The 27,682-nt window shown below is 40.1% G+C and overlaps 2 protein-coding genes across 6 annotated transcripts in view; one reads left to right on the top strand and one right to left on the bottom strand.

Annotated features, from left to right (window-relative positions):
* The window catches only part of ush2a (Usher syndrome 2A (autosomal recessive, mild)), a 236,830-nt gene extending 225,448 nt beyond the window's left edge, over positions 1-11,382 (top strand). For all 4 annotated transcript variants that reach the window (XM_067592610.1, XM_067592634.1, XM_067592617.1 and 1 more), the window contains exons 83-94: positions 3,302-3,508; positions 3,763-3,855; positions 4,169-4,314; positions 4,403-4,521; positions 4,655-4,753; positions 4,862-5,038; positions 5,772-5,855; positions 6,046-6,187; positions 6,295-6,382; positions 7,378-7,443; positions 8,756-8,956; positions 9,801-11,382. In XM_067592610.1, the coding sequence (XP_067448711.1) occupies positions 3,302-3,508; positions 3,763-3,855; positions 4,169-4,314; positions 4,403-4,521; positions 4,655-4,753; positions 4,862-5,038; positions 5,772-5,855; positions 6,046-6,187; positions 6,295-6,382; positions 7,378-7,443; positions 8,756-8,956; positions 9,801-9,890 (1,512 nt within the window). In that variant the 3' untranslated portion in view covers positions 9,891-11,382. The remainder of the gene's footprint in view (positions 1-3,301; positions 3,509-3,762; positions 3,856-4,168; positions 4,315-4,402; positions 4,522-4,654; positions 4,754-4,861; positions 5,039-5,771; positions 5,856-6,045; positions 6,188-6,294; positions 6,383-7,377; positions 7,444-8,755; positions 8,957-9,800) is intronic.
* A 295-nt stretch (positions 11,383-11,677) lies between these two features.
* Positions 11,678-27,009, bottom strand: kctd3 (potassium channel tetramerization domain containing 3). Of its 2 annotated transcripts, none has more exons than XM_067592647.1 (19): positions 26,510-27,009; positions 26,061-26,114; positions 24,709-24,754; positions 24,140-24,213; positions 23,967-24,025; positions 23,154-23,234; positions 22,813-22,971; positions 22,002-22,092; positions 21,228-21,418; positions 20,657-20,772; positions 20,391-20,478; positions 20,068-20,184; positions 19,685-19,855; positions 19,382-19,537; positions 18,972-19,068; positions 18,537-18,730; positions 18,121-18,259; positions 17,746-17,868; positions 11,678-16,502 (listed from the first exon to the last, which is right to left on the bottom strand). In XM_067592647.1, the coding sequence occupies exons 1-19, from the start codon at positions 26,578-26,580 to the stop codon at positions 15,920-15,922; spliced, it is 2,610 nt and encodes an 869-aa protein (XP_067448748.1). In that variant the 5' UTR covers positions 26,581-27,009; the 3' UTR covers positions 11,678-15,919. The 2 variants fall into 2 exon arrangements, with proteins under 2 accessions (XP_067448748.1, XP_067448759.1); XM_067592658.1 differs by having other exon boundaries at positions 26,374-27,008.
* Between the last annotated feature and the right edge of the window lie 673 nt (positions 27,010-27,682).

Below are 27,682 nucleotides of genomic sequence, written 5' to 3'. Positions count from 1 at the left end.
CAGGAACAATATATGTTAATTGACATCATTATGACATAAATGTGCCAGATTTTGCCAAAGGTCAAGTTTTGTCTGCAGGCCCTCAACAGGTTGATGTTAAAAGTTAAAAACAAAGTGTAGTATAGTCATCATTTTTATAGATACTTAAAACCAAAATAATTGACACTATCGTGAGTGTACTTTAATCACACGCAACCAGAGGTAGTGGCACAAAAACACTATTGACCTGTTCCTTACCAGGGTGACAGCATGTCCTTTACCTTATGTATCCTCTTCCCTCCATACTTCTTACTTGTAGACATAGGGTCCTGTCCTTTCCTTCATTCTTCTTCCTGCCATCACTCCCACCGTTCCCCTTTCTTTATGCACCATACAACAGTCAAGAAAATGGCCCAGAAGCCTAATAAAATATTAAGTCTGTGTGGTCACATTCACATATACTGTGGCATTTGCACTCTTTTGACATTTACATTCTTTTTCATTTTCTGAGAACTTTATTTACAGTGACAGGTACAGATGTCTGCTACATTCGTTTCTCTAAAAACAGGATGAGTAATAGACATCTAGATAAATTTTCAGGCCTCAATTTTCAGTATCACTACACTTTGAGGTATTTTCTGGGCTTGTTGACATTAGGTGTGTCTTTTTACTGAACTGCACCGTTTCAGCTCTCCTTCACTTATAGAAGGCATCTGTAAGGCAGTCGTTGTCACTGATCATGTCGAAGGCACTGCTACCTTAGGTCATGTTCAGTGCAACATGTTGACCAGGGTCAGCCTTTGCCATAGTGCAGTCTTCCAGCAACAGATTGTGTTGGTAAGTGAAATGAATGCATGTGTGTAAAGCAGGAAGAACACTTTGTAGTGTGTAAATTAAAAGACTAATTGGACTGATTGGGCTGTTTAAATTTCAAGCATCAAGATGGAGTGAATACTCTGTAATTTTTAAATCCTGCCTCAAATGCTGTGTGGTTTCTGTGTGTATGACAAACCTTAAAATAGGACGTCCCGACTCATATTTTGTCCTTTCACCAGTACCCCCAAGCCAACACACCGTACACCGATGCAGACTGTTGACGTCTTTGGCCAGAGGGCTTCTGTTAGTCTAAATTTAGACTAAAGTTAGTTAATCACATGATAAATTCACTCAAGTTTTGAGTGGCAACACAAATAATATTTGGCAAAAATTTGTGTGGAAGGTGGCCAAGACAATGTAACAGGATGAATACTTTATTAGCAGGAGTAATGCAGTGTCAGCTGGTTGAGTCTGGGTGGGCTACAATAATGGCCAATTACATCAGCTCCTCTCATCCCCTTTAAAAGCTCCAGACAGTTTCATGGGCTGGGGGACGAGTCCAGGTCTCTAAGGAGAATCTGTGGGTGCAGTCACAAGGCACACACACCCAGGATCCCAAATATTATAACACAATAACCTAAATGTGCTTTCAAGGACATGTAGCATATTTTTGACTTTACATTAGATGAAGTTATGTCAGAAGACACTGATATCTGTACAATTAGGTAACAACTACAGTAACTTGTAGTGCAATAAAATGTGTCTTATTTATATATCACAGATTTTTAAGTGATTAAAAATGTTGCATTCACTTATATAACTGGAGGATACATTTATTTATTTGCACAATAATGCAAGTAATACAAATGCTGTGAGAAAAGCAATAGTAAGAAACTTACATGATTGTAACTAAAAGCATTAATGATCTCTTAAATAAGTTGTTCACACAAAAGAAACATTTCTGTTGATTATCATGAGAAAATTGTGTTTTCTTAAAGTGAAAATGACATCTTTGATAGAGCTCAGGACACCTACTACCTGCTATACTATGTAAACTATGACTGTGTTGGTTTCCCAGACTGGTAAACAACTGCTCACTAGGTTGTTTACCTATTTTATTGAATACCAGTAGTGTGTTGTATTTAGGCTTTTTCACCAGTACAGAATTACATACATAAGAATTAGGACCTTAGAAGTAGTTTTGGTTGACGATATTGGTAAGAATCACCAATTAGTGTAAACTATCACAGTACAGTAATCAAGTGAACATGTCTGATGTATTTAAATATGTACTACAGGGAACAAACAATGTATAACAACAGGAAAGAGGCAATGTTCGGCAAACATGAAGAGGTTTTTTGTGATGTTGGTGATGTATGTGTTTGCACCACCAGCAACTAAAGCCAAGGTAATTGCTGTTTGGTTAACTGCGTTTGCAGCTGGAAACGCCAGCACAGTTTCATGCCAAAACAAATACCACAGTTGTCTGTCAGATCTGAGTGAGAACAATCTTATCTACATAACTTAACTCACCTCTATACAAGCAGGTTCATTTAGAGCCACGAAATTACAAAACAGCAACAAGCAAAATATTTATCCTGATTCTCTCCCTTTCTTTGTGTCTTGTCCACCCTTCCTCCTCCTCCTCTTTCTACTCCTCCTCCCCACACCCAGTCTCTCCATCCTCCATTCTTCCTTCTCCTCTCCCATCTCAGTCCATCTGTGCTGTCACTTAGATCAATCAGTCTGATTGATCACGGCCTAATTGACTATTATTGAGGTTAATTCAACTCTTAACACACTTGCATGCACACGCATACACGCACAAAACTCGCCATCGCTGCCGCAAACAACACAACACACACGCATAGACACGCACACACTCTCAACACTAAAGCTCAGACCCATCCATCTGCCTTCTGCACTACTTCTGACAGGCTACAGATGACTTACACATGCAAATCTCCACCCTGCCTGACCCTGTGCTGTGTACACCCTCTAATTATACCCAACACAAGCACACAAATAAGATTACTGTGTGTGTGTGTGTTGGTCTGTGCATGTGTGTGTATCTGTGTGTGTGTGTGTGTGTGTGTGTGTGTGTGTGTATGTGTGTGAATAACTCCTTGATGAAGGTGAAAAGTAATTGTCATGCAGATATGTTAGTGTTGGGTTGCATGGTGAAAAGGTTTTGCTCTCGCTGCTGATGGTAGTTTTGATGGATGATCCAATGAATTGACTTATATCCTTTGGTTGGTCAGGTGGATGATGGGTAATTAGGAGATGCTTTCATTAAGAGTTGATAAAATCCAAATGACAGGCAGAAAAAAAAGTTCATGCTTGTAAAGTCAATGCCATGCCAGCTCTGGTGAATCATGTAACATGTGCTTTGGAAGTTTGACAGGCTCTCGCTTTCACTCTGTTCACTCTGTACTATTTACTGTAACTTAGACATGTGAGTTAAATTTTACAGTATTCATGACTAAGATATGCTTTTGACCAACAGCTGTGGGCAGTGAACTCAGCTGGTCGTTCTGCCAGTCCGTGGACCAGTGGGAGAACAGGACCCGCCCCTCCTGAGGGTGTCGGCCCGCCTAATTTCCTGCGTGTTTCAGCAACCTCAGCAGTAATGGAAATCCATCCTCCAGCCCGACCCAATGGGATTGTTAGCCTTTACCGGGTGTTCTCACTAGACCACAACAACCACACTCTGGTAAAGAATGTAATACTGTATAATAATCATTTGAATAGATTTTTGGGTTTGATCTCTGCACTGTCCTCCTCTCCAATCTTCCCTCTTCTATAACTACAACCTCCTTTTCTGTAATCACTCATCCTCACTCCCTCCCCTCCTTCTCTTTCCTGTATTTTCCTCTTCCACCCTGCCCCACCCACTACTTGTTTCTTAATACTATGACCACTTAAAACTGAAACAAACCTCACCCACACTTTATCCCCTTGCTGTAGCTCTCAGAGGGTACATCCCATCAGCAGACACTCCATGGTTTACGTCCTTACACCCAGTACTGGGTAGGAGTAGAGGCCTGCACCTGTTATCAGGTAAATATAGTATAATACAGAGTAGCATGTCTTTAAAAAAGATACTTTTAGACTTTTACCTGAGTATTTTCCAACACAGAAAATTACTACTGCTTGAGTTATATTAAATACTAAATAATATTTACCACATTTTATGGTGAAATACTAGAGCAAAGGTTCTTGTTCCACCACTGAGTGTGCAAACAACTCTCTGATCTCAGTGTTTATATATAATTTGTTTATATAGTTTTATATATTTTTCTGCGAGGATACTGTACTTGTATACTTGGAAATACTATAAATCTTTTAAGTTTCCATTTTTAACATTTGCCAGTGCTGCAGCCAGGGACCACTGAGTGAGCTGCACACCCTGGCTGCCCCCCCAGCACATCAGCCCCCTCCTCATCCCATCACCCTGACCTCCCGCTCTGTTCAGCTGGAATGGGATGAGCCTCTGGCACCTAATGGAGTCATTGAGAGGTGAATAGAAAAAGTATCTGCCCTCAGATTTAATTTGTGAACACATAGCATAATCTTACTCACTTACTCTCCCTCTCCCTGTATCCAGCTGTGAGCTACATCTCAGATCACCTTGCCCACAGCCCCCCCAGCCTGTGACCCTCCCTTGTGTTGAAAGACCAATAGAAATCTGTTTCTTTGGCAAGAGGCGGAGCTACAATGTGACAGGTAACTCAGGAAGTCCTAAAACCGGAAGCAGATCTATACAGAGACAAGCAGCAGCAAGACTAGAATAAAACCAAATTATAAGAAACTGGAGATATTCTCACTTGGTGTGTTGTCTCGCTGTGTTACTGTTCAGGTCTCCAACCATACTCCACCTATGAGCTGAGAGCTGCCTGCTTTAACAACATGGGCAGCACTGCCTCCAACTGGACTACTGTTACCACACTCTCTGAAGGTAACACATTCATCCTGTCTCTCAACACTGTCAGCTAACCAGTTATTGGAAGCATATAAAGTTGGCGATATCCAATGTTTCTCTAATCCCCTCTTCTTCTCCTCCCAGCTCCCCAGTATGTCTCTCCTTTCTCAGTGGACAGTAACCTGACAGTCATTTGGCTGGACTGGGCCGGGTCCTTCTCCCTCAATGGCTACCTGAAGGAGTATAGTGTGACTGAGAGCCAGCTCAGAGTCTATACTGGCTTCTACAGCTATCTCCATATTCCACGCACCTCTCAGAAAAGTGAGAGCACACACACATACACACACCTATCTACTTAGAAATTAATAAAAGGTGTTAAAATAAGTAAATACACACTTTCGAGGACAAGTGTCCTCCTCTACAGGCATAAACATGCAGCACGGATAATTGGAGAATTACACACTTTAGCAGTACACACCAAACAAAATCAAATTTTATGTTTTTTTTAAAGTGCTGTTGAATAGAACCATGAAAAAATTATGAGATTGAGACTGGGTAGCCGTCAGACATATCAAATTAGTATAACCTTAGCCCACTGCCCCTGGAAAATAAAATCCTCAGGGAAAGACTGGATCTAAGAACCTAAAAATGTTTTGAAGCTAGGTCTACAAACTTCATTTTGGCATAAGAACATAATTCAGTGGCTGCCAGGTTGGTAGGTTAAGCCAGGTGTTTGACGCTGCTGAGTATTTCAGAGAAACAGGAGTCGCCATGACCGAGTGAGTTGTAATTGAGAGCCAAGAGAGTTGAAGTATCACTAGAAGCAACAAGAAGGGTGTGACTGTAAAGGGTAGTTTTTCTTTGTCCCCTCTGCTCCAGATAAAGGCCTTCTTTGTTTCCCTTTATGTTAAGTCTTCCAAATCTGACTTCATTTCAGGTATATAAACAGTCTAATAGGGAGCTGACAGCCTGATTAAGAGTAAAATCTACAATGTTCTAACTTCATCTTAACTCAGTATATCTTGTTCTGCGTGTCTCCCTCTGGTCTTCTCAGCTCTGTCATTTCAGGTGACATGTACCACAGACAGTGGCAGTGCCAGTACTCCCACCATCAGATACAGCCCTGCCACAGGCCTAGGTAACACACACACACACACACACACACACATCTGAACCTGAATATTGTTAGATTCAGGTTAGTGATTCAGGAATGTATATTTCTCTTTGTCTCTGTCTCTCGCTTTCTCTTCTTCATTTCAATCAGTTTTTATTTGCATTAAAAAAAACATGTTTAATGAATAATTCATTTTTAAATTCTTTATCTCCAGATCTTCTTGAGCCAGAAGACAGTGGTAAACAGGGCGTCAGCATGTCAGCAACCCCTGTTTACTCTGAGCTGTGGTTCATTTTGCTGTTAGCCCTGCTGGGTCTGTTTCTGTTAGCCATACTGCTGGGTCTGGTGCTACAAAGGTACTCTAATGTAATATGCAGCATGTATGAGTTTTAAGGCAACAGACATTTTTATATGAAGTAGAACAAGAACAACACGGTGACAATTTTTTTTTTCTCACTTCTAGAGCTCTGAGGAAGAATCCGTCAGCCAGAGAGCGCCCTCCGCTGGTCATGCTTCAGAAGACAAGGCAGGCTGGAGGAGAGGCGTACACGGTGAGAGGAGCAGAGACAAGAGGCAGCACAGGAGAAAGAGAGTGACAGGATGGTTTAGAGGGGAGGAGAGAGAGATAGTTTGGGGTTAGAAAGAGGGAAAAGCAGAGAAAAAATGGGCAGGTGGAGGGAAGATGAAGTGAAAGAGGAAACAAGACTGTTTCACTAGTATTTGTTTGATTCCTTGAGATCACTACAGTAGATGACTGAATCAAAACTTTACTCTGATTGATTGAACACATTTAAGAAATTCTCCTCTTTACATAGCCAGTTGTGAGTTAATCTTTGTACCACCAGAGGGGGCTGAAGAAACAATGTTTCCTGCAAACTTTTTCTTATAATAAGAATTTCTTTGACTGTTTCCACTGAATGACTGGTTCACTTTTACCAATGAGAAAAGGGAAACCTACTCTTACACATTTGTATGACCTTGTTTAATATTTTCTAAACAAGGTGTTGGTGTCTTTAGCATATATTTAGCATATCTGTTGTATAAAGGTGAATAAGAAGAACCTTATAGTTCTCATTCCAAATATGCATACACAGCTGTTTTTCTCTCGCCTATAACATTTCAGAAACGGGAGCATTTTATCTAATATAAAGTTGTTACAACTTGAAACACCATCCATCTTTATCTCTCAAATCATTCATCATGGCAAAGACACCACACAGCTACCCAAACAAAAGTATCCACCGGTTGATTGGCTGGTTTATTCATTTAGTTTCTAACTTTTTTATTTTTTTTTAAATTTTATCTTTCTTTCATTCTTTCATTCTTGTATTTAATTTGTCTCCCTCATATCATAAAAAATGTTATACTTGTCTTTCATTCTCTTTCAATCTTTGTCTTTTCTTCTCTGTCTCGTCTGACTCCCATCTCACTCTCTCTTTGCCTCCCTCATTGTGTCTGTCTGTTTTTCTGTCTCTCTCTCTCTCTCTCTCTCTCTCTCTCTCTCTCTCTCTCTCTCTCTCTCTCTCTCTCTCTCTCTCTCTCTCAGAGGCCCTGTCCTGAGTTATGCTCTAAACATCATTCCGGCTCTGTGCTCCTTCCCGATCGTCTCACAGTAAGACTTTTTTCTATTTTTACTGTCAAAACCCTAAATATTTACTTTATTGTCCCCCTGCAGTTTGACACTGTAGCAGACTGTGTTGAGATCAGCAACGTTATACTTAAAAGCTACACTGTGTACACTGAGGTAGGGGATTGTGAATGTGTGTGGGTGCCTCCCTGTGCATGCTTATTTTCTTTGTTTATGCATGCTCTGTGTGTGCTGTCTGTGATAGAGAATGTGCACAACCCACACTGACAGAGGCCAAATTCAGGCTGCATGGTTTGTATTCACATCAGCAAGGACAGAGAAAAATGCATAATTTGATCTTCAGACTTCATCATATGAAACATTATATTACAATGGGTGGTTTGTTTTTGTTTGTAAAGAATAAGACAGATTGTGCAGTTTGTCCACAAATACAGTTTTGACTTTGAATATCTTTGAAAATCATCTGACTCAAATGTTTTAACAGGAAGCATAAAGTTAGGGTACATACATCTGCTGCTGAAAACTGTTATCTTAATCTTGTACTTTGTGTTTGGTTAATTATATACTTGTATATATAATATATATAAACATCCTTTGGTTCAAGAAAAGAATGGTTGCATGTGTGTCTGTTGTGTTTTGTTTATTCCTTAAAATTGTTTAAAAAGAACAGATGGTTTTTTTCTCTCCTCTCTCCTGCATGAGCCAGAGGACTGATTCTTTATTGTTGCACTGTAGCGCCCACTGTTGAAGCAACTGTTTAATGAATCAACTTACTTGAGGACCTTTTTACTTTCTGAAAGCTTTTATATTAAGGACAATGTACGGATATTACAACAACGACAGCTAGTGTGGATTTCAATTCAAATAGCAATTCATAATGAGTGTTGTAAGAGTCATAGATCGTTTACATTTCAAAAATACACTTCATAGTTCAGAAGCAACAGAATCAAGAATTTGTTCACCTCCATGTTACCCCAAGTTGAGCTTTGAAACTATCTTTATTTTGGGGGAAAATGACTTAGCACTATATACAGTACTTAACACCACTGCCAACTATTTTCCAGTTTGTTTTCCTTCATTTTCAGAACCACATGAAAATCAATTTGGTAGGAAAATACTTTGTTGCTGTAATCCATAACCGTGAGCATCATGTCTGTGTTTATTTTTTCTTCATACAAATTAAGTTGTTGTTGCAGTGCACACTTAAAACTCTAAAGAATGCTTTAAAATGGTGAACAGATGTGAGACATATGATTCGTAATAAATAGGTCAAACATGTAAAAACACTTGTATAGTCCCTTAAGTCACTGTCTCACCAAAAAAATATATTTTTCAGGGTCTGGCTGACACAAAGATAGTTGGCAGCAGCTCACGGTTCAGCCCCATATCTGTCCTGCGGGTTCCCAGCCAACCCGACATCAGTCAGACTTACTCCCAGCATTCCCTGCACCGCAGCGTCAGTCAGCTGATTGACAGAAAGTCACTGATGATGGAGGAAGGGAGCTGGGACAACCCACTGGGACATGATTCTGGACTGGTGAGGACAGAATATATGTTTATGTTAAATTAGTGTGTTAAAATGACAGTTAAAATACAGTACAGTTTTATAATCACCTCATGTTGGTGTATTTGAGGGAAATCATTCGAGGGAAATCAGCCGTAGAGTTACAGTAAGTGATAAACTCTGCTCTCTACAGATTATTTTACCTGTTGACATTACCTGATCTTTGTAGATTGTTGCAAACTCAGTGAAATTGTGGCTGAAAACATATAGAGCCTTATAGCCTCTCTGTGATATTCTGTCAAAAGAATAACAGACAAAATAATAATAAAAGTTAAATATTAGATAAATGGGGGCCAAAACCAAATACGAATAAATGTAGTATATATATACAGAAGTAACAAAGCTCTCTGATTAACATACCATACAAGCTTTGGTAATTTATCATTTGGTGCATGTTGTATTGGAACATTGGTACACATTGATTTTGCATCTTTGAAGGACAAAGCGTCTGAAGCAAACTAAGTTGAGCACACAGAGAATATGAATAATCATCATACACCAGTATATCTGTCAGAGGAATTACTTCTCAAGGAGCTGGCATATTTCTCTAAGGAGTATCACAGACATGTTTTGTGGATTTTGACGTGTCACACATGTAAATAATGAAATTAATGATTCAGTTTCCGGGTCCTGGGTATTGTGCATACTGCCTCCCTGAGTGCATTTACATGCACATTATAATCCCAGTTACGATCGGGTTGTTGAAGTATCCTGTTTTTGTGTTTGCACATGTAAACATCATATGACATTATGTAACTGTTGCAATTACATACTATACTTAAGATCTGATGTTGTGATCTGATGTATTTTCTTTCAGTACGTGGAGGAAGATGAATTTGTCGACGCCATCAAGGCCCTGAGTTCTGGGAAAAAGGAGCACACCATGTTCACTGACACTCATCTTTAAAACAAGATCCCTACAACTAATCAGGTACCACAGTCATAATTCAGAACTAGTTTCAAACAAAGATAATTAAAATATTCATACTTCCTATTGGATGTTGGCTGAGGACAGAGACCGACAGGGCTTGTATACGAGGTGTGGAAAGTTTGGAAAAGGGATGTGGACAGTTTCCAGTGGTTGAACATGAAGGATGTCTTGAAAAGTAAAAGAGATGAAGTTAATCTGTTTTGAAATATGATTCACCACCAATGACTAATAAACAGCTCTACCCAAACAAAAACCAGGAGCAGAAAGCAACAATTAAAAAAGTTGTTCTGCAGGACATTTACTACAGTTTTCATTAAATACATTACCTGTCAGTCCAGTCTTGGGGTGAAAAGGGGGGGACAAGTGTTGTTTAATTTCAGAGCAGATCTGAGTAGGAGCGGGGTCTAACATCCATACATACAGTTCAGATATGGACCCAGATGGCTGTGATTGTTGGAGAGTGTGGATATATTGGTTCTATACATTGAATTGTTCCATATCAGGATTGTAATTATGCGCCACATCTCAGTCCCTAATCAGATTAATAACCAGAATATTCTGGGTGTATTATGATTCACTGTCACTGTATGCCAAGTGTTAGTAGTTCAGTTAGTTTGAAAAATGCAGAAAGATTAGTTGTTACAGGTTTATTGTTCACTATTCAGAATCAAACCAGGCTAGAAACAAACGAAATGTCGAGGAGTTTCAATCACACATCCTGCTTCTACAAGTCACTGTGCCTAGTGAGATTACAGATGATCAGCAGCATTAGTCTTGTAGTTGTAAAACAACAAATGGCCTTGGTGTTAGTTTGTTTGATGTCAAAAATGCCAACTGTTTTTTTTTAATGTCTTAAATGTGGCTGGGAATCACAGATGTGCCGTCTGATTGTTGTGATAATGTGATGTAACTTAAAAAAAAAACACAATCTGAGATTTTTTTGACTTTATCATTTGTGGACATACAGTAGAGTTTACTGCAATTTACAGTTAGAAGGAACTGAATTAACAGAAATTAAGCTTTTTGTGACTTCTGTGGTAAAGCTAAATGTCTGGGTTTGATTTGATCGTTTAGCTGTCAGTGTCGAGGCTCACTTTTCATCTTTTTATCAAGAACACAACCAATGAAAGAAAATATCTGCAATGTCCTGTTTTGTTTTTACTGCAGCTATTAAAGTTTGTTGTATGTGGATTTTACAGATTGAGCCTTTAAAGTTTAGAGGAAGATAAACACCACAGATATTGTATTTATCTGAACCAAATGTTGAATTTCTTTGTAATGTCATTGAGTTTTGATGTTTTTCTGTACAAAACTGAAGCCCGATGTATTGTTATGAAACCTTTTGTTTTTTTACACTGGCAGTATTATTTATGGTTGTTGTATTATAAGTCTTATTCATAGATGATTAATTGATCAGTGTTTGTGTTTTTGGAGAAATTATAAATAATGGCCAATGGTCTAGATAATATCTTCTTCTCTTGCTCTGTTATTTTCTTTACTTGAAACTCATTCACACACAAATTGAAACGCGTTGACACTGATTCTTAAAGCAAACTTTCTTTAGCAAGATTTTGTCCATTTTATATATTCATATATCTGCCCCATAAATTCTTGTCCACTTCCTGTTGCTTATAAAGTTATCTAAGAATCACTCCTCATACATCATATGCGCTTTTTCTTCTTTACAGTATAAACATGAGGGCAGCGTTTCTGTATGATTTTTTTAAAAAAAAGACAGACAGACCAGTTGTAGCAGGTTAATGTTATTTTACTCCAACGTAAACAGAGGAGATGTCAGAATCTAAAGGCAGCAGCTCAAAGTTAAAGACACACAAACGTATCGCTTTCACCTTCGAGCCATGAACTTCAAAATATCAACGCATGAGGACATAAAAGAGTTACAATGACAGACGACAAAAACTCCACTCATATAGTTTTACATGAATATTTCTTCCATAATGAGGTTATTGTAATATTATGCCGCAGTTTAAATATTCATTTAGAGATACATTGATGAAAGCAAAACAGTTTGCATGTACAGTTTAATGATTTGCGTGTGTGTGTGTGTGTGTGTGTGTACAAGAATGAGAAACACACGGGGAACACAACTGAGAAAAAGACGACTTCTGTTATAATTACACGAAAATTTAGAGAAGCTGCGTAAATGGTGCATCAAGCAACATGTTATTACTTATAAAGATTCAGCTGAATTTAACTAAATGAAACTCTTGTATCAAACTTTCTTCCTGACAAGAACTCAGACTGGTCGTGATGGTCTAACTGAAGATGAAGTGTCATTTTAGGACTCTTTTGCTGAGTTAGTGAAACACAGATGTGCCATCAGCTGTACAAAGACTTACTTACACAGTCACACACACACACACACACACCAGCACGTACACAGAGAGGGCCGGTATCTCCATCAAAACTATGCAGCAGTAATTTAGTTTTGCTCCTGTGTCCCTTAAGGGGACATCAAGGCAAGTTTGAAATTAACAAACTGGCAGTAACAACAGTGCCCTCGTTCAAGGACACCAGTCTGACAAGGGCACTTCTAAAACATTCACAGCCACATTCACAGCTACTGTCAGCCATGGAGGGAGGGAGGGGTTGTGAAAAGAGAGCTTGTGGAGTGATTGTAAGGGACAGTATGGCCCTGAGCTACACACACACACACACACACACACACACACAGGGTTTTATTAAACTCATAAATCACAATGACAACAGACGGCGTCTCAGAGAGGAGACTGTCTGAATGGGAAGGTTAGTGAAATGAAAGCACTCGGGAAAAACACACACACACACCTCTGTGACGCACAAACAAAACAGAAATTGTGCACTTTGGCAAGTTATCCACACAAACCATGTGCTTAAAAACCCAGCGATGACTGGCAGCCTTTCTTTCAGTCTGTTTTTTCCTCTTGCTGAGTCCGGTTTTAAAGGTGAATTGCAGATCAAAGAGGATATTAACACTGAGCACTAATGGTTTGTGTGAAACCAGCTTGTCATCATTTCCAAACATTCACACATCTCAGCTCCCAAATCACTTCTGAAATGTTTTCAATTACTCTCAGTCTGTTTATGATATTTGCCTGGAGTGAAGTTAATGGTCCCGAAACAATCTAACAATGTTTGTTACAATAAAAAGAAAAACCAAAATAAATAAAATTCCTGTCTGCAAACTGCTACTCCTGATTAAAGCTTAGTAATAATACAGAGTCAAAGCATTTTCTTTGTAATGAGCTGAGTGTTTACTCTTTTCTACATATAGACAGTGTCTGCATGGAAAAATGACAATGCATGACTGTCAGTTTACCTCTCTTAACCTTATGAGTGTCAAAGAAAGAAAAAAAGTTCAAAGAGGTTTTAGTGAATGCACTTTAAATTGCTTGAACATTGAAAGAGTTGACATGTTTGATCATGGGTCAGTACTGTAGGCAACTGTAAATAATATTACAACATTATGCAGCATTTCTAACATACACAAAGTAAAACAATGATGTGCAGAGCAGTTTAAACAAACAGATATGTATTCCTTTTTGCTCACATCAGCGTCTGGCTGGACTATAATGTAAACGTAGCCAGAGAGGAACTGAATGACGAATAACAGATATGGACAGACAGACTGTATGTGCCTAAATACAATTTAGATTTTATATTGTTTTGTATAAAATAAACATTAGCAAGTTACTTAATAATATTAGTCTTAATAGTGCAAGTGCAATTGCAGTTAGGTCCAATAGCGTCAACATAGGCCTTATATGATTATCAACAATATGTAATGGACAACAGTGTAAGTATCAACAAAGCATCACAGACATCAATGCATCCATAATAGGATTTTGTTTTGAGTATGTATGTCTACTTTCCGTACAGTTAATTGGGGTATCAAAATTTACATCTCTGTACAGGCAGGGACCACGTGGTCAGTTATCTTTTTGAAACGATAAGCAATGTGCTAAAAAAACACTTAAGATATGTTACATAGCTGCTGCATTTGGCAAATGATAATTAACATTTCAGGACAGCCTTTGTGTTTACCTGTAATCTATTTCTGTCACACTCATTTTTACAGCACGGTGTCACCAAAATGGTTCTGAAAAAGTACCGTAGATCAAGCGCTGGCCTGGTTTTCCTTAAACAGCTTGTGGAAATCTCGCAGCGGATTTGGTAGGTTCCAATAGTTAAGAAGCAGGTTTAGCTCACAAACTGAAGGTTGCCATTTTACTTTTAGCTGTCCAATCTTTTTAGGTCTTCACAACTATATAATGTTTATTACATAGGTTACACTCATGTTTTACGTCTACATGCTCGGCAGCAACTGTGTTGATTCACCTCAAACTACTGTAGAAAGAAGCTACAGGTAAGAGTTCTCAAGTTGTTGGGAAAAAGGATGGACTTTCCAGTTATAGTCTACTATTTACAATTCACAATAGATATTCATCATTTAATGTCTACTGCCTATCATTTCAAGCGACCACTCATCAATCTGCCACACAGTCATGAAATCTAATTTGGCCTGATATAAATCTGTCTTATAAGAGGTCCGCTCCACAACGAGCTCAATCTTCACGAGCCTTTGGTCAGAATCCTTTTCTTTAAAAACACACAAACAGGTTGATAACCGTCAAACAAGTTAAATAAGGCACTGCAACAGTCATCCAAAACAAAACCAGACACATTAGAAAGGACGATAAGTAAAATAACGCAGTGTAGGTACTTGGTTTCGAGTTGAGCGTAGTGATATTGTGATACTGTAAAAAAATAAATTATAGTTAGTGTGATCTTGCACAGGCACCACCGTGAAAAACAAACCAGACTGGATTTAAACAGGAGCACAAATTGCTTTTTAACACAATTGTGAGTTTTTTTTTCTAACTGTCTGAACAGAAAACTTCTTTCTACCATTAAAAACAAGTTCTGTTCCTGTGTAAATGTGCTGTAGATTAAAGTGATCTGTTGTCACTGTTGGTGTGAATTAGTGAGCTTTCTAATGTCTCTGAGAAAAAAAAAAAAGCTTAAAACTTCTCTCAAATTCAAATTCACATTAAACACGTTTTATGAAAATGCCTCAACTTGTGTGGTGGAATTCACTGCATGTCGTGTCGCTGACAACAGGTCCGATTTTTGTGCCTTTTTCTGAGGAGCAAGGAGGCTGTTCTATTATTAGTATAAGAGAATAAATGAATAACTCAATTGGCCTGTAACTAATGAAGTAAGATTTTAAACAGACAGCTGCAGTGAAAAGCAGGCACACATTCACATGATGATTCACTGTTCTTGCAGGCTGAGATACGGCAATCCTGAAGCGTGTTAGTGTCTGTTGTGCATCTTAACTCCACTGTTGCATAGTTGTCATTGAGCTGTTGAACAACAAACCCAGAAAAGTTTTACTGCTGTTTACTGACTTTACTGCTTGCTGACTTTTAGCTTTTAGTGTCACTGCTTGAGCAACAATAACCACCGTGTCTCTGGCTGCAGCAAAGTACAGATTAGGATTCAAGTAGCTGCCAGGAGTCTGGCGAGGGTTACATGTTTAAGGTCAGTCAAAGAGCGACAGATTGCACATACTGTCAGAGCCGCTTGATATCATCATGAATTCTGTGTTTAAAAAGGGGCCTGGCCCATTTCACAAATCTATATGGAGCTGTTATATGTGAATTCAGTTTAAATGTGGATGTTTCTTGTGAGCTTGAATGGTTTAAGTCAAGTCATTCCTACCAGAAGAACAGTCACTGAAAACACTATCTGATAAAAGAACAAGGTGTGCCTTTGTTTACTTCCATTTCCGAGCTGTGATTTTTAGATTTACTGATAGATTTTTTTTTTTTTCCTTTTGACAAATCTTGATGAGATAATGGATTCTTCGAGTGAATGGACACTTTGTGCTTCAGCAAAACAGGCAGTAACAACACACCCTTGAATACCTGCACCTAGAGGACGTCTCTCTGAGATGATTCCGCAGATGGGATCAAAAGAAAACGGGTGAGCACGCTGCAAAGTCACAGGCTGCTGTCATGATTGGATGAGTCAGAGGGGAGTTTCCTGTGTCGTGGCGAGGTGGAGGAGGCCAGTTTGGTTGGGGAGGGAGAGGCGGTGGAAGAGGAGTCGCTGCCACCCCCTTCCGATCCAGAGGGGACAGAGGTTAGGTGAGGGACTGGGGGAGCCCTCTTCCTCCCCAGAAAGCCTCCTTCTAGTACTCCCCTCTTCCTTACACCTCCCTCTGCCTTCACTCCGTCTCCCCCGGGTCCCACACCCTCTCCCTCCTCTGGCTGCGGGTGCACTTTTCGCCTGACGTCACCTCCAGGGATCGGGCTGTCGGGGGGTTGCCGTGGAGGCTCTTGGCTGCCTTCTGCCTTCGGTCCGTGAACACCAGCACTAGTCAAAGCTCCGACATTGTTGTTAGAGCTTGCACCGATGCTTCGGCAAGCCCAGAGCTCCATGGCTGAGGCCCTCCTCTCGCTGTCCTCGGGCCCAAAGTCACAGAGTGAACGGCGGGCGTCGAGGGTCTGGCTGGAACCCTGGGTGGATGTCTGACCTGTGCTGTCCAAGATACCTCGACTAAGGCTGAAGTTCTGGAAGTCTCTGTTGAGAGAAAGATGGAGGTCAGCTGATCAGGATGGAGAGGTAGATAGACACACATGACATAATGGCAACAAGTAGAGTTCAGCATTTACCAAGTGTGAATGCAGGGAGTTGATCAGATTGTTTATTATCTATGGGGCATTTTTCCTATCTTTATTCAAGAGCATGCTCTTTCAATTTGAGAGCATGATTTATTGGTTTCACGCTCAGATTTTGTAATTCTTTCCCTCAAATCCTGCCCTCGCACTAAACAGCCCCTGCTTGCACTTAGATTTGCTCTGTTTCTGCTCTGTGCTTGCACTCAGATATATTGTTGCTTGCACAGATTTCCTGCCCTAGCTTCAGCCCTTCTCCTCACACTCAGGCTGCTTCTGTGCACTCGTCAAATGTCTGCTCTCAGATTTCTGCTCTGCTCTCGAATTGTTTGTGCAACAACCTCGTCAAAATCCCCCAACCAATAGAGGGCCAGGTGTAGTGTTGACCAATGAAATGATCCCTGCCTCCTTACAGGCGCGTTTACTTTACTTTTTAGATCGTACCCTACAGGCGGTTACTCTTCAACCGGGTTCATCCACTCCCGCCCTCCAGTGCTACATTCCTTGCTTTCTTGTATGACTTTTGGTATAAAAGGACAGTTAATGTATATACCAGCACCCGTACTTTTTCTCTGACTATAATTACTATAAAGGAGAACCTACGGTGGCCGCGAAACGCGTGAAAAACATGAACGGTCCTCTCTAGAGCCAGTGTTTGGTTTGTCTGCTTTGGGCTACTGAAGAAACATGGCGGGCTCCGTGGAAGAGGATCTACTCCCTATGTAGATATAAAGAGCTCATTCTAAGGTAACCAGAGTACAACAATTCTTATTTTCAGGTGATTCTACACTAATCAAAACATACTTATGAATATTATATTCCATTTCTGCCAAGTCCGTTCGGCCAAATGCCACTAAACTCAACACACTGCACCTTTAAGTTATTACATTTGAAAAATTCAACAGCAGCATATCTTTTCAGAAACAGTTTCCCTGTTACTCTGGACAGACCACTAGACACTAACACTCAGTTTTCATAGAGACTATTTCTTTGATAAAAAGTTGAAAGCAGATATCTCAAAATCAAAATAATCTGCATGGCTTGGTACTAATAAGGGTCAGTGGGGAAATATATGTATATGTAATATGGGTGAGGCAACCCTTTTAAAATAAAAGTATCTGGACAATAGTGCAGAAATGCTATCTCACCGGTAGCTGTGGAAGGACTCAGTTCGTCGGGCACGGGCCAGCAGGGGACTCTCTCTGTAGGGTCGCACAGCTCCATAAGTGGCCTGGCTCTCAGGAATGGGCTCCTGGGCCTGTAGCTGGAGACTGAGGTTGATGAAAGAAAGAGAGGAAGGCAGGTAAGAGCTTCAATGGTTGGTCAAGACCTCCATCACATGTATGTGTTGGTTATTATTGTACAAAAACTGCTCTTTGCTGTATAATGTATGAGCTGTGAGGCTTGATATGTCCTTATTTTGTGCATTAATGTATATAGACATGTAGTTGACAGAAAGAGATTCAGGAGTTGAACAGTAACAACAGCTGCTTTGTCTCCCATGTGTGAACTATCTCTCTAACCTGGAGCAGGATTCTCGGAGGCGTGTGTGGTGAAGCACAGAGGGGGCGGGGCTAATGTTTGGCGTGGCACAGCGGGAGGTGCTCAGGTCGCACTGGTCCAAAAGCTGCAACAATTCCTCCTCTGTAGGTCCGCCAACATCTATCAAACACAAAAGCAGCTTTAGACCTCACACACACATATTTCATCAAAATGAAACATGTTATTAAATTACATTTGATCTTACAAATAGTCGTCTGTATTGTCAGTTTTTATTGCCACGGCATGGTGGTGTTTGTCAAACATAAAAAATGTTTTCTGCAATACATATACGAAACGCTGAGGAAAGAAAAGAACTACTCTGTGCCCTACATTTCTGTCTCTTCCTCTCAATTTCCTGATCTGTCCTCCTCCTCTCCTTCCATCTCTGTTTCCTCACCATCTTTCTTCCTCTCCTCTCCTTTGTTAGCGGTGTCCATAGCAGTCGTCAGGTCCCACATTTGGATGCTGCCGTTGCCATGGCCAGTGAACAGGTAACGTCGAGGTCGGGACCCCATCCGGCTGGAACCCTCACACTCCCGTACCATGAAGCAAGAGATGGTGGTCCCATCCACTGACTGCACCTCACAGATTCTAAGACACAAACACACACTTGCCTGTAAACACAAAAGCCTCAATCAAGTAGCAAAAGTCAAAGACAAGTATCAAAGACAAGCGTCTGGAAAAGTTTAATAAAGCTGGGGAAGAGAAAGATTTAGTGAGAGGAAGCATCCTCCCTCCTCCCAGTTTGTGAAAGTAAAAGACAAAATCAGATAAAGGTCAGAAGAGCAGAGGTGAGCACAGAAGAGGAAGTGATAGATGGAGGATATTATACCTTTTTCCAGTAGATGAGAGCCTGACAAACAGTTTGTTGGTGATGGGGATGACCTTCTGGATGAAAACCTGCTGATCGTCTCTCTCTCCAAATGGACCTAAGAGCAGAAAACACCACCAGTTTCTACCTGCACCTGGATTCACCAAGACTACACAAAAGACTGTAGAAAACATTTAGTTGAACTAGGATAGGATACTAGGATTTGAAAAACATAATAAGCGCTCAATTCATTGAATTTTGTAAGTGATGTGTTCATTTGCACCACCTCTCTGATCAAGTCACAGTATGACTGGTGGTATGTAGTGTGTTTAGGTGTGTCTCCCTCTCTTCCTCCTTATAAATGCATCAGTCCTCTCATATTAATCAGTATTGCCTTCCTCTGTTTCTTCTCATGTTCCTCTTTATCTCACCTATATCATTTCCTGAACAATAGCTCCCGTGGCTCTCTGTTTCCTCCAGGGACAGTATTTTGAAGGAGGCCAGAGGAGTGGAGCCCGGCTGGGTGGAGATCATCCCTCTGAACCGGGTCACCGTCCACGTCCGAACGTGGTTGTTATCCGCACACACTGACACCCAGAAACATAACAGAGAAGACACATGTACAGGAGATGATTTGACCATGTGTCAACAGTTGTCTTTTCTATTCCTCTATTACACATGTCACTTCTCTCCAACATCCCTCCTGATCCTCCCACTTGTTCCACCTTCCTCACCTGATACCAGATGTTTCTCAGACAACATTATCTTCGTCACAGGGCTCCTGTGCACGGTGAAGGTCTGGAAGAGCTGGGGGCCTGACCCCACAGTCTCTGGGTGTTGCACAATCACTCTCACTGCACCACTACTGGTCCCATAGGCTATCTCTATCCAGTTTCCACTCACACCTGAGAGCAGAGAGGAGTGAAGGGAAGGCAGAGACACACAACACAAAGAGACAGAGAGTACTTTAAAGTCTGATCATTAAATATATTACATGTGATGAACATGAAGGATTACAATTTTTAAAGTTAATTTTCTTCTTTTTAGTGGCTACTGTGGCTGAAAAAAGGCAGCTTTAACTGTAGTTGAGAGAGTGTGTGTGTGTGTGTGTACTGACTGGTTTTAGGTGTGAGGTAGACAGACAGTGCAGTGATGGCATCATTTGAAGGGTCATGATAAAGCTCTGTCACCAGAAGATCATTGTCTTTCATCCTCAGTGGAAACTTTTGCATGTCTGAAAAGAAGAGGAGACAAAATGTTCATGTGTCGGGGTTCAACAGCATTTTATGAATCCAGAATCTAATCCCCTAATTGAATTAAAAATCACTTTATGTGCTTGTTTCTTGTAGTGGGGACAACCATTAGACATCTGAAACATCGGTAACATCCAATTAAATTAGTGGCATGTGTGTGTTTGTGTATGTGTGAATGTGTATATACCTATGTAGTAGATAGAGCCATTGTTGCAACCCAGTAATAGGAAGGATCCCGCTGTGTCACAACTGGTTATGGGAACAACATCTTGAACCTAATAACACACACACAAAAAAAGACGTGAACTCACAACAGCTCCAGTGTTTGTCCGTACAATCACTGTGTCTCAGTTGAAAGCACACATACATTCTCTCACACACACAGCGGGTGGTCAAATATAGGCAATCAGTGTACAAAAATGCACTCACACACACATACAGATGCCCTCATACCTGCCAGTGCTGTGTAACGGCATTCCACACCCCAACCTTCCCCGTGTGGCTCGTAGCTACCAGCTGGTTTCCGATGAAGAAGAGATCATCCACAGGTACGCCAAGACTGAACACACCTGAGTCGTAGGGAGAGAGATGAGTTAGTGTACATGTGGGGATGGCTGGAGAGTGCAGGTTTAGTCTCAGAGATTTCAGGGGGTCATAGGGGTCACAAAGCATCAATGTGATTGACATATGCAAAAATAAATAAATCTAATTTTTAAGACACACTGAAGGTTACCCCTCACAATCTAACTTTAGATGTAGCATGTATTCTATACAGCTCTAAGCATATACAAGAGTTCCCTTTGTGGTCCTGATGAGGAATCGGATCTTTCTACAATCTTCCATCACTACATGCCTTTGACCTAACTATTTTTTTCCTTCCTGTTGACAGCTAAAGCCAGAATGTAATGCAATTAATGTGTGAAATATACAATTAGTTAATATTCTATGACCACAGATTTTTATTTTATTTCCTGATTTTCTCCGTCTGGACCACACTTCTTCATATTACATGATGTAAACCTACCTATCTCATTACCACTGCCTCCATCTTGGATGCTCCAGAGGATGATGCTGCTTTCTGAGGCGGCTGCCACCATCTTGTCCTTGTCTCCATGCGGGCCACCCACTACCTTGGCGTTAAGTGCGATGCGTTCAATGGTCCAGTCAAGGTAAGGAGAGGAAAACACCTGCTGCCATCCAGAAGATTCCTTTATCCTGTAGGAAAATAACACAACAAACTTTATTCATGTTTTTTTTTTTCTTAAAACTTCAAAGTCAAAGTAAATTACAAACGCGCAGGGTTGCTTTAATGAAGTTGGATAGGATGTAAAAAGTCTATCTGAGTTTTCATAACGGTGTAAGTGGACAACAGTCAGACACATGTTGATATAGACCTATATGGTTGAAACACACTGGGAGCTACTTTCACTTCCATAAATTTGTCCTCAATCAATCTGACTAACTTTTTTTTCCCCTCTACTGTATATTGGCTTTCCTTAACACTCTTATTACACACTGTAAATTTTTCTCTGCATAGCAAGGTTGTTAAAACTCTGATATATCTTCTTCATCATAAAAGGAAACAACATTTTGTCGTTTGTCTAAATAAAAATGAGTATGTGACTAAATTTGACTGAACATGCACAGAGCCAAAGCAATGACTGCTTGTGTACTGCTGATGCATTAAGTGAGACATTTGAGATGTAACAGATAATGACTTCATCTTCCCATATTAAACCATTTAATGTCTTCCCTTAAGAAATATAGAGAGGATGGGAAACTGTTGTGGCAGCGTTACCTGTAGCAGATGACAAAGTGTGCGTAAGCTGCTACTATCCAGTTGTGATGTCCTGCTATAATCAGCACCTTCCTCGGGTCAACCACAGGACCTACACACACACACACACACACACCAAACACACATAAACACACTTCTTTCATAACCTGATAATGAGACTGAAATATGTGAATCCCTGAAACAAAGTATGGGCACCGATTCAAAAGTCTGGAAACAGGCAGTGATGTTTACATCCAGTCACTGCATGATATAAAACACCCCTCCCGAATTCTTCTCCATCAGGCCAGAGCTCATACACTCTTGGTTTATTGCAGCTCATTACATTGTCTGATGTCATCGTCAGCAGAGAGCAGGCCCAAAGTGAAACTAGGCTACCTCAGTCAGCTCACTGAAAGGATATGTCAGGTCACATTAGCTGCAGCATTAATGCACTCACAGAATCACACACACACACACACACACACACACACACACACACAGATGTGGTCAAGCATAAACAGTACATACAGATGTGACACACAGATAAACGTGTGCAAACATACACAAGCCTGCAACATAATCAGGATGCATCCAGAAGAACATATTACGCTCACACAGGCAGACAGTGAATTCCTACTGATAAGTCACTGTCAAAATAAGAGTCATCTCTACATCTGCTGCACACTTCTTTTGCCTTAAAGATGGATCTTATGGATTTATGGTACTTGCCCCTAGAGCTGTATGCTTATCATATATACACAGTATAATCTACAGAGTGTCACCACGCACACACACACAACCACATTTCAACAAGCTGCCCCAGGCTACTCACCCAGTTTGTGATTATCATCTGTTCCAGGTGAGGCATTGAGGGACGGGTGAAGAGGGGGACCAACACGGGTGAAACCTTCTGCTCCACTTGGACCCGGTCGCTCGTCGGAGGAGGAGCCAGATGCTGTTGAGGTCGGGTTTGACTTACGGGCAGGGATGGCTGTCAAAGAAAGATACGCTGAAATGTATAAATCGAAATTTCTGCTGATTCTTTGACTCAAAACCAAGTTGTTTCCTTATTGAAACTATTTTGTGAAGCATCTTTAACATATTCTGTTTATAACTAACTGGTTTGCTCTATTTTCACTTCATTTTCTATATCAGTCAGTTTTGTGTCTTTACCTGGTGGTGGCAGGTAACCATGAAAGAGGACACTACCACATGATGAGCGGTCCAGTTCCTCACACAGCAGCAGACGCCGTACTGCACACACACACACACACACGATAGATACATGTTTAAGTTAAGCACTTACTTGTTTGATTGCTTTATAACATTAAAAATACCATTTAGGAAAATAAAATGGATCATTATATTTAGATATGCTGATTTATAATAATAAATTGTCCTTTTGTGTAATGAATTTGAAACTTCACACTGTTTCTTCATTGTGTTCAATCTTTTCATTTTGACAAAGTCACTGAGACAGACTGGATAAAGTCTCTGAGATGGACCAAGCCTGTATGTTTTGTTTTGTATGTATTACTTTGTATTATATTGTATGAGCTCATGTAGTTGATCAGTTATCACAAAGGTAACTTTTCCATTCAAGCACACAGACAATGCAGGGAAGTTACAAACACTGAAACAGGAAGTAAAACAACATTAGAGTAAATGGAACTAACAGTGTTGAAGTTTGGAACTTGGTCAAATTATGTGAAGTCAAAACAACATTTTCACTTCAACTACAGTAGTTCATATTTACTATAGCTGTTCAAATTGTCTACTGCTCAGCTGGTATGCAATACCTGGTGATGTTGTAAACATGTGGTTGATGCTGACAAATCACGTGACAGGAATGTATTGGCTACAGAACAAATTTGATGTGAGGCAGGTGCATTAATATAGCTTTAGGTCTCATAATGTCTATAAGCATCAGTATTTGTACTAAGAACATTGTTGCTACTTTGATTTAGTTCTCTTACAACAACATACCTAAAGGAGTTATCCCATAAAACTCAGCTTCATGGCGCAGAATGCTGATGTTGACGCCCCTACGGAGAAACAGAAACAGCATATGTATTCTGTATGACACTGCTTACAACGCAACATAATGTTCTTCCTAAAATAAATTAATAAATTTTCTGAATGTTGTCAAGACTCCTCACCGCAGATCCAATTCTTTGGTTCGGAGGAAATTCAAAATTGGTGCAAAAGCTGTCGGGTCTCTGTCAATAAATATCTAGAAGAGAAGGAAGATGCAGTATTATTTCAAATGCTGGACTTCAATAACCACTAAAAGAAAAGTGATTGATTACAATTCAAAATCTTATAGGGTGCATCTTTCCTAGTGGTACAGAAGTTCATATTTAACTTTATTATTCACTTCACTATGAGCTGTTTCACTACTTTGTGAAATTTCACTGTCCTAACAAGTCATTGAAAAATAATAGACAAATGAATCTGCAATCAATATAACCATTATTTGTAGCCCTAGACAAAAGAGTGCAAAAGACTGCATCATCTAACAATTCAAGTGGATGAAATTTAATGATGAAACATTGACTGTGGGAATATACTCTTTTGGCCGTGCATCATATTTCAGTAAGTTGCATCATAAAAAAAACAAATGTCATGTCCAATGTGCTCCAAGCTTTTAGACAATTTTCAGATGTCAGATTCAGCCTGCAGATACTGTCCTAGTTTTGGAATAAGAAGCAACAAAAGCTGTACTTACAGCTCCAGTTTCATCCCGTAGAGTGGATATTCTTCCACTCAGCAAACTGGAAAAAACACACACACACACACACGCACACACACACAGTGATCTAGTTAACCTACGCACTTCTCAAGTTCCACTTACCGGCAATGTTACCACTACCCACAGTAAACACCCAAATTAATTTGTACAATCACAAATAAATCAATAATCTAACCTGTTGAAGCTGAACTACAGGTAATTACTATATCAGTATGTGTTACTAAGACATAAGTCGTTGTGCTGAAAATGCTAAAGATCTATTTAAGGGTTTGCATGTATAAAGAACGACTGCACACTTCAGACAGCTGAGAGACTGACAGGCAGACAGGTGCGCTGGCAGACAGACTGACAGGCATTTAGCTACTTGGTCAGCTGTTGTCAAACTGTGAGCTCAGTTCAGTGTTTGAGTTAGTTGCGACCATGGTATTTGCCCAGCCCCAATCATTTGTTCCACTTCAGTGTTTTCCTCTCTAGGGTTAGAATTACACTCAATGGTAATCTATACTAAGAGACACTGAAAACACAACTATGCCAAAACACACACACACACACACATATATATATATATATATATATATATATATATATATATATATATATATATATATATATATATATATATATATATACACTTGGAGTGAATATTTGATGAATACAAGACTTTTGACTCACTATAATACTAAAACAAAATATTCACCATTTACGAAAGTAACACAGCTGACTTGTTTTTCTTCTACCTTCTTGCAGTCACAGAGGACTGTCATTGTAATCCCCTGACATTTTACATCAGCAGGATGGTGGATAGATGAAGCAAGACAAGGACGAGATGATGGAACATCCCTACTTAACATAAATTATGTAATATGATTTTGTTTTACTGAGCTAATATGACAGTTGTGAGCACAGCATAGCATGCACAGTGAGTCTCTGACTCCTGTGTGCTGTAACAATAGTACTAGTACAGTTTAATTAGCCTCCCAGTTTAATCAGCCTTGGTGATCTCAGGGGGAGTCAAGAGGAGTTAAATTTACTCAGAGTCCCATGTTAGTGAGGTTTAAGAGCCTCTGCTTTCTGTGCTGTTCTCGCTCTGTGGTTATGCATACACATTCAGTTCCTTGTAATATACTCCAACACCACATTTTAGTTACCAGTATCTTATGCTGCAAAGATCTCATGTGGCCTGCTATCCAGTCACGATGCCACTTGGATGGCATTAATTAACTGACCATGTAGAGATGAGGTCAGAATAGCCATTACACAAATAGTTCGGGGTTATTCAATGCATCCCCTTTTCCTAAAGACATACAAAATGCTGACATATAACCAACCTTGAGAAGAAAGAGTCTGGGATCCACATCAGGGTCTGTCTGGAGGTGCTGAACCTATAGTATAAAGACACAATAGCACAATTATTACAACAATTACAACAGCGTTGTTGAAGACAAGAATAACTACATCACACCAGTGTTATACTGTAGATGTACAATTCAAATGATCATCAAGACAATCCGGTGTGTGTGTGTGTGTGTGTGAGAGAGAGAGAGAGAGAGAGAGAGAGAGAGAGAGAGATAAAATGAGTAAGTGAATGAAAAGAGAGAGAGAGAGAAAAAAAAGAGAGAGAGTAACAATAAAGTAAATAACCTTGAGTAGTGTATCTATTCCAACAACATCCATGGCTGCTTTGCCATGCAGATATCATCATACACGTACGTAGCCACGGCTCAAATTTCCCAAATGATGACCATCATCCATCGAGCTGTCTGTTAACGAAGCTTACCTTGTCCCACCGACGTTTAACTGGATGATTTCTCCCATCCCTGTCGTTAAATTGTTACCATTCGTAGCCATGATGAGCGAACCAGCGGGATGTGTGGTGATAAAAGTCACTGTTCCGTTATAACTATTACAGTCACGAAAGCTAGCTTGCTAGCGTTGCCCTCTTCTCCCCAGCTCAGCTGATGTCCCGACTCCAGAGCCTGACAACCTCTGCCTCGTCCCACCTTCCATCAAATATCTCCTATATACGACCTATGCGGACGGCCTCGGTGTCATTAATCCTCCGCATAGTGGGCGAAGAGAGACAGAGGGTCTTTTTTATCCAAAAGGTAGCCACACAGTAATTCCTTTATTATCCAGCGGGCTTGTTTGCATCACTGGCTCGCATGTAAATCGTGGATACGCAGAATATGAGCAACGTGAAACAGCTGTAGCTGCACAACGTCCACAAGTGAAGCGAGAGAGTTCACCTCTGGTAACTTCCGGTTTCGTCACATTCGGGTTGACTGGACCCCTGCACTTTTCTTCATATGTAAAATGTATATTTAATAGTTAAATACGTCATGGTGTTTACGTTTTTAATAAGTTACTAGAGTCATTGTGGTAGACCCAGACACAGTTGTTTTTTATCACATGCTGGTATTTCATACAGGCGATGTTTGGTGTCATAAAAATGACAAAACGTGTACACAACATCTTTATGCATTGGACTGCAATTAACTTTACCGGATAGAGCAATTATATGCGAAACATTACTATTTTACACAGTTGTAGGCCCTTCCGCTAGGCCAGATCCCCACAATAACTAGTAGCCTCTATGGGCGTGAACTATCTTGATTGATCTTCGAGCCGCTAGCATTAGTACCAGACCTCTCTAACGGGTCTGATCAGAACCTACGGAAGCCGAGAACGGCAGTGCTTGCATTATTATTTAATGCCGTTATCTCGAAGTCACGAAATAATCATTTCTCGAGAAAACGAGTTTTGTAATCTCGACATAACGAGATAATTAAACTGTTATCACAAGAAAACAAAAGGTCGTTTCCTCTTATCACTTATAATGTTTATCATAGTTCAGGAGTGCCATGTCAGCATGTATAGATACACCATCTATGCTCTTGGCATGTGCAGCATGTGATTTAAGCTGAAAATGTCAGATCGAGGAGTAGGTACC

The sequence above is a fragment of the Thunnus thynnus genome, chromosome 1 (assembly GCF_963924715.1).
Source record: "Thunnus thynnus chromosome 1, fThuThy2.1, whole genome shotgun sequence".
NCBI classification, from domain to species: Eukaryota; Metazoa; Chordata; class Actinopteri; order Scombriformes; family Scombridae; genus Thunnus; species Thunnus thynnus.
Note: the sequence above shows the minus strand (reverse complement) of the source record. Positions and strands in the feature narration are given on the sequence as shown.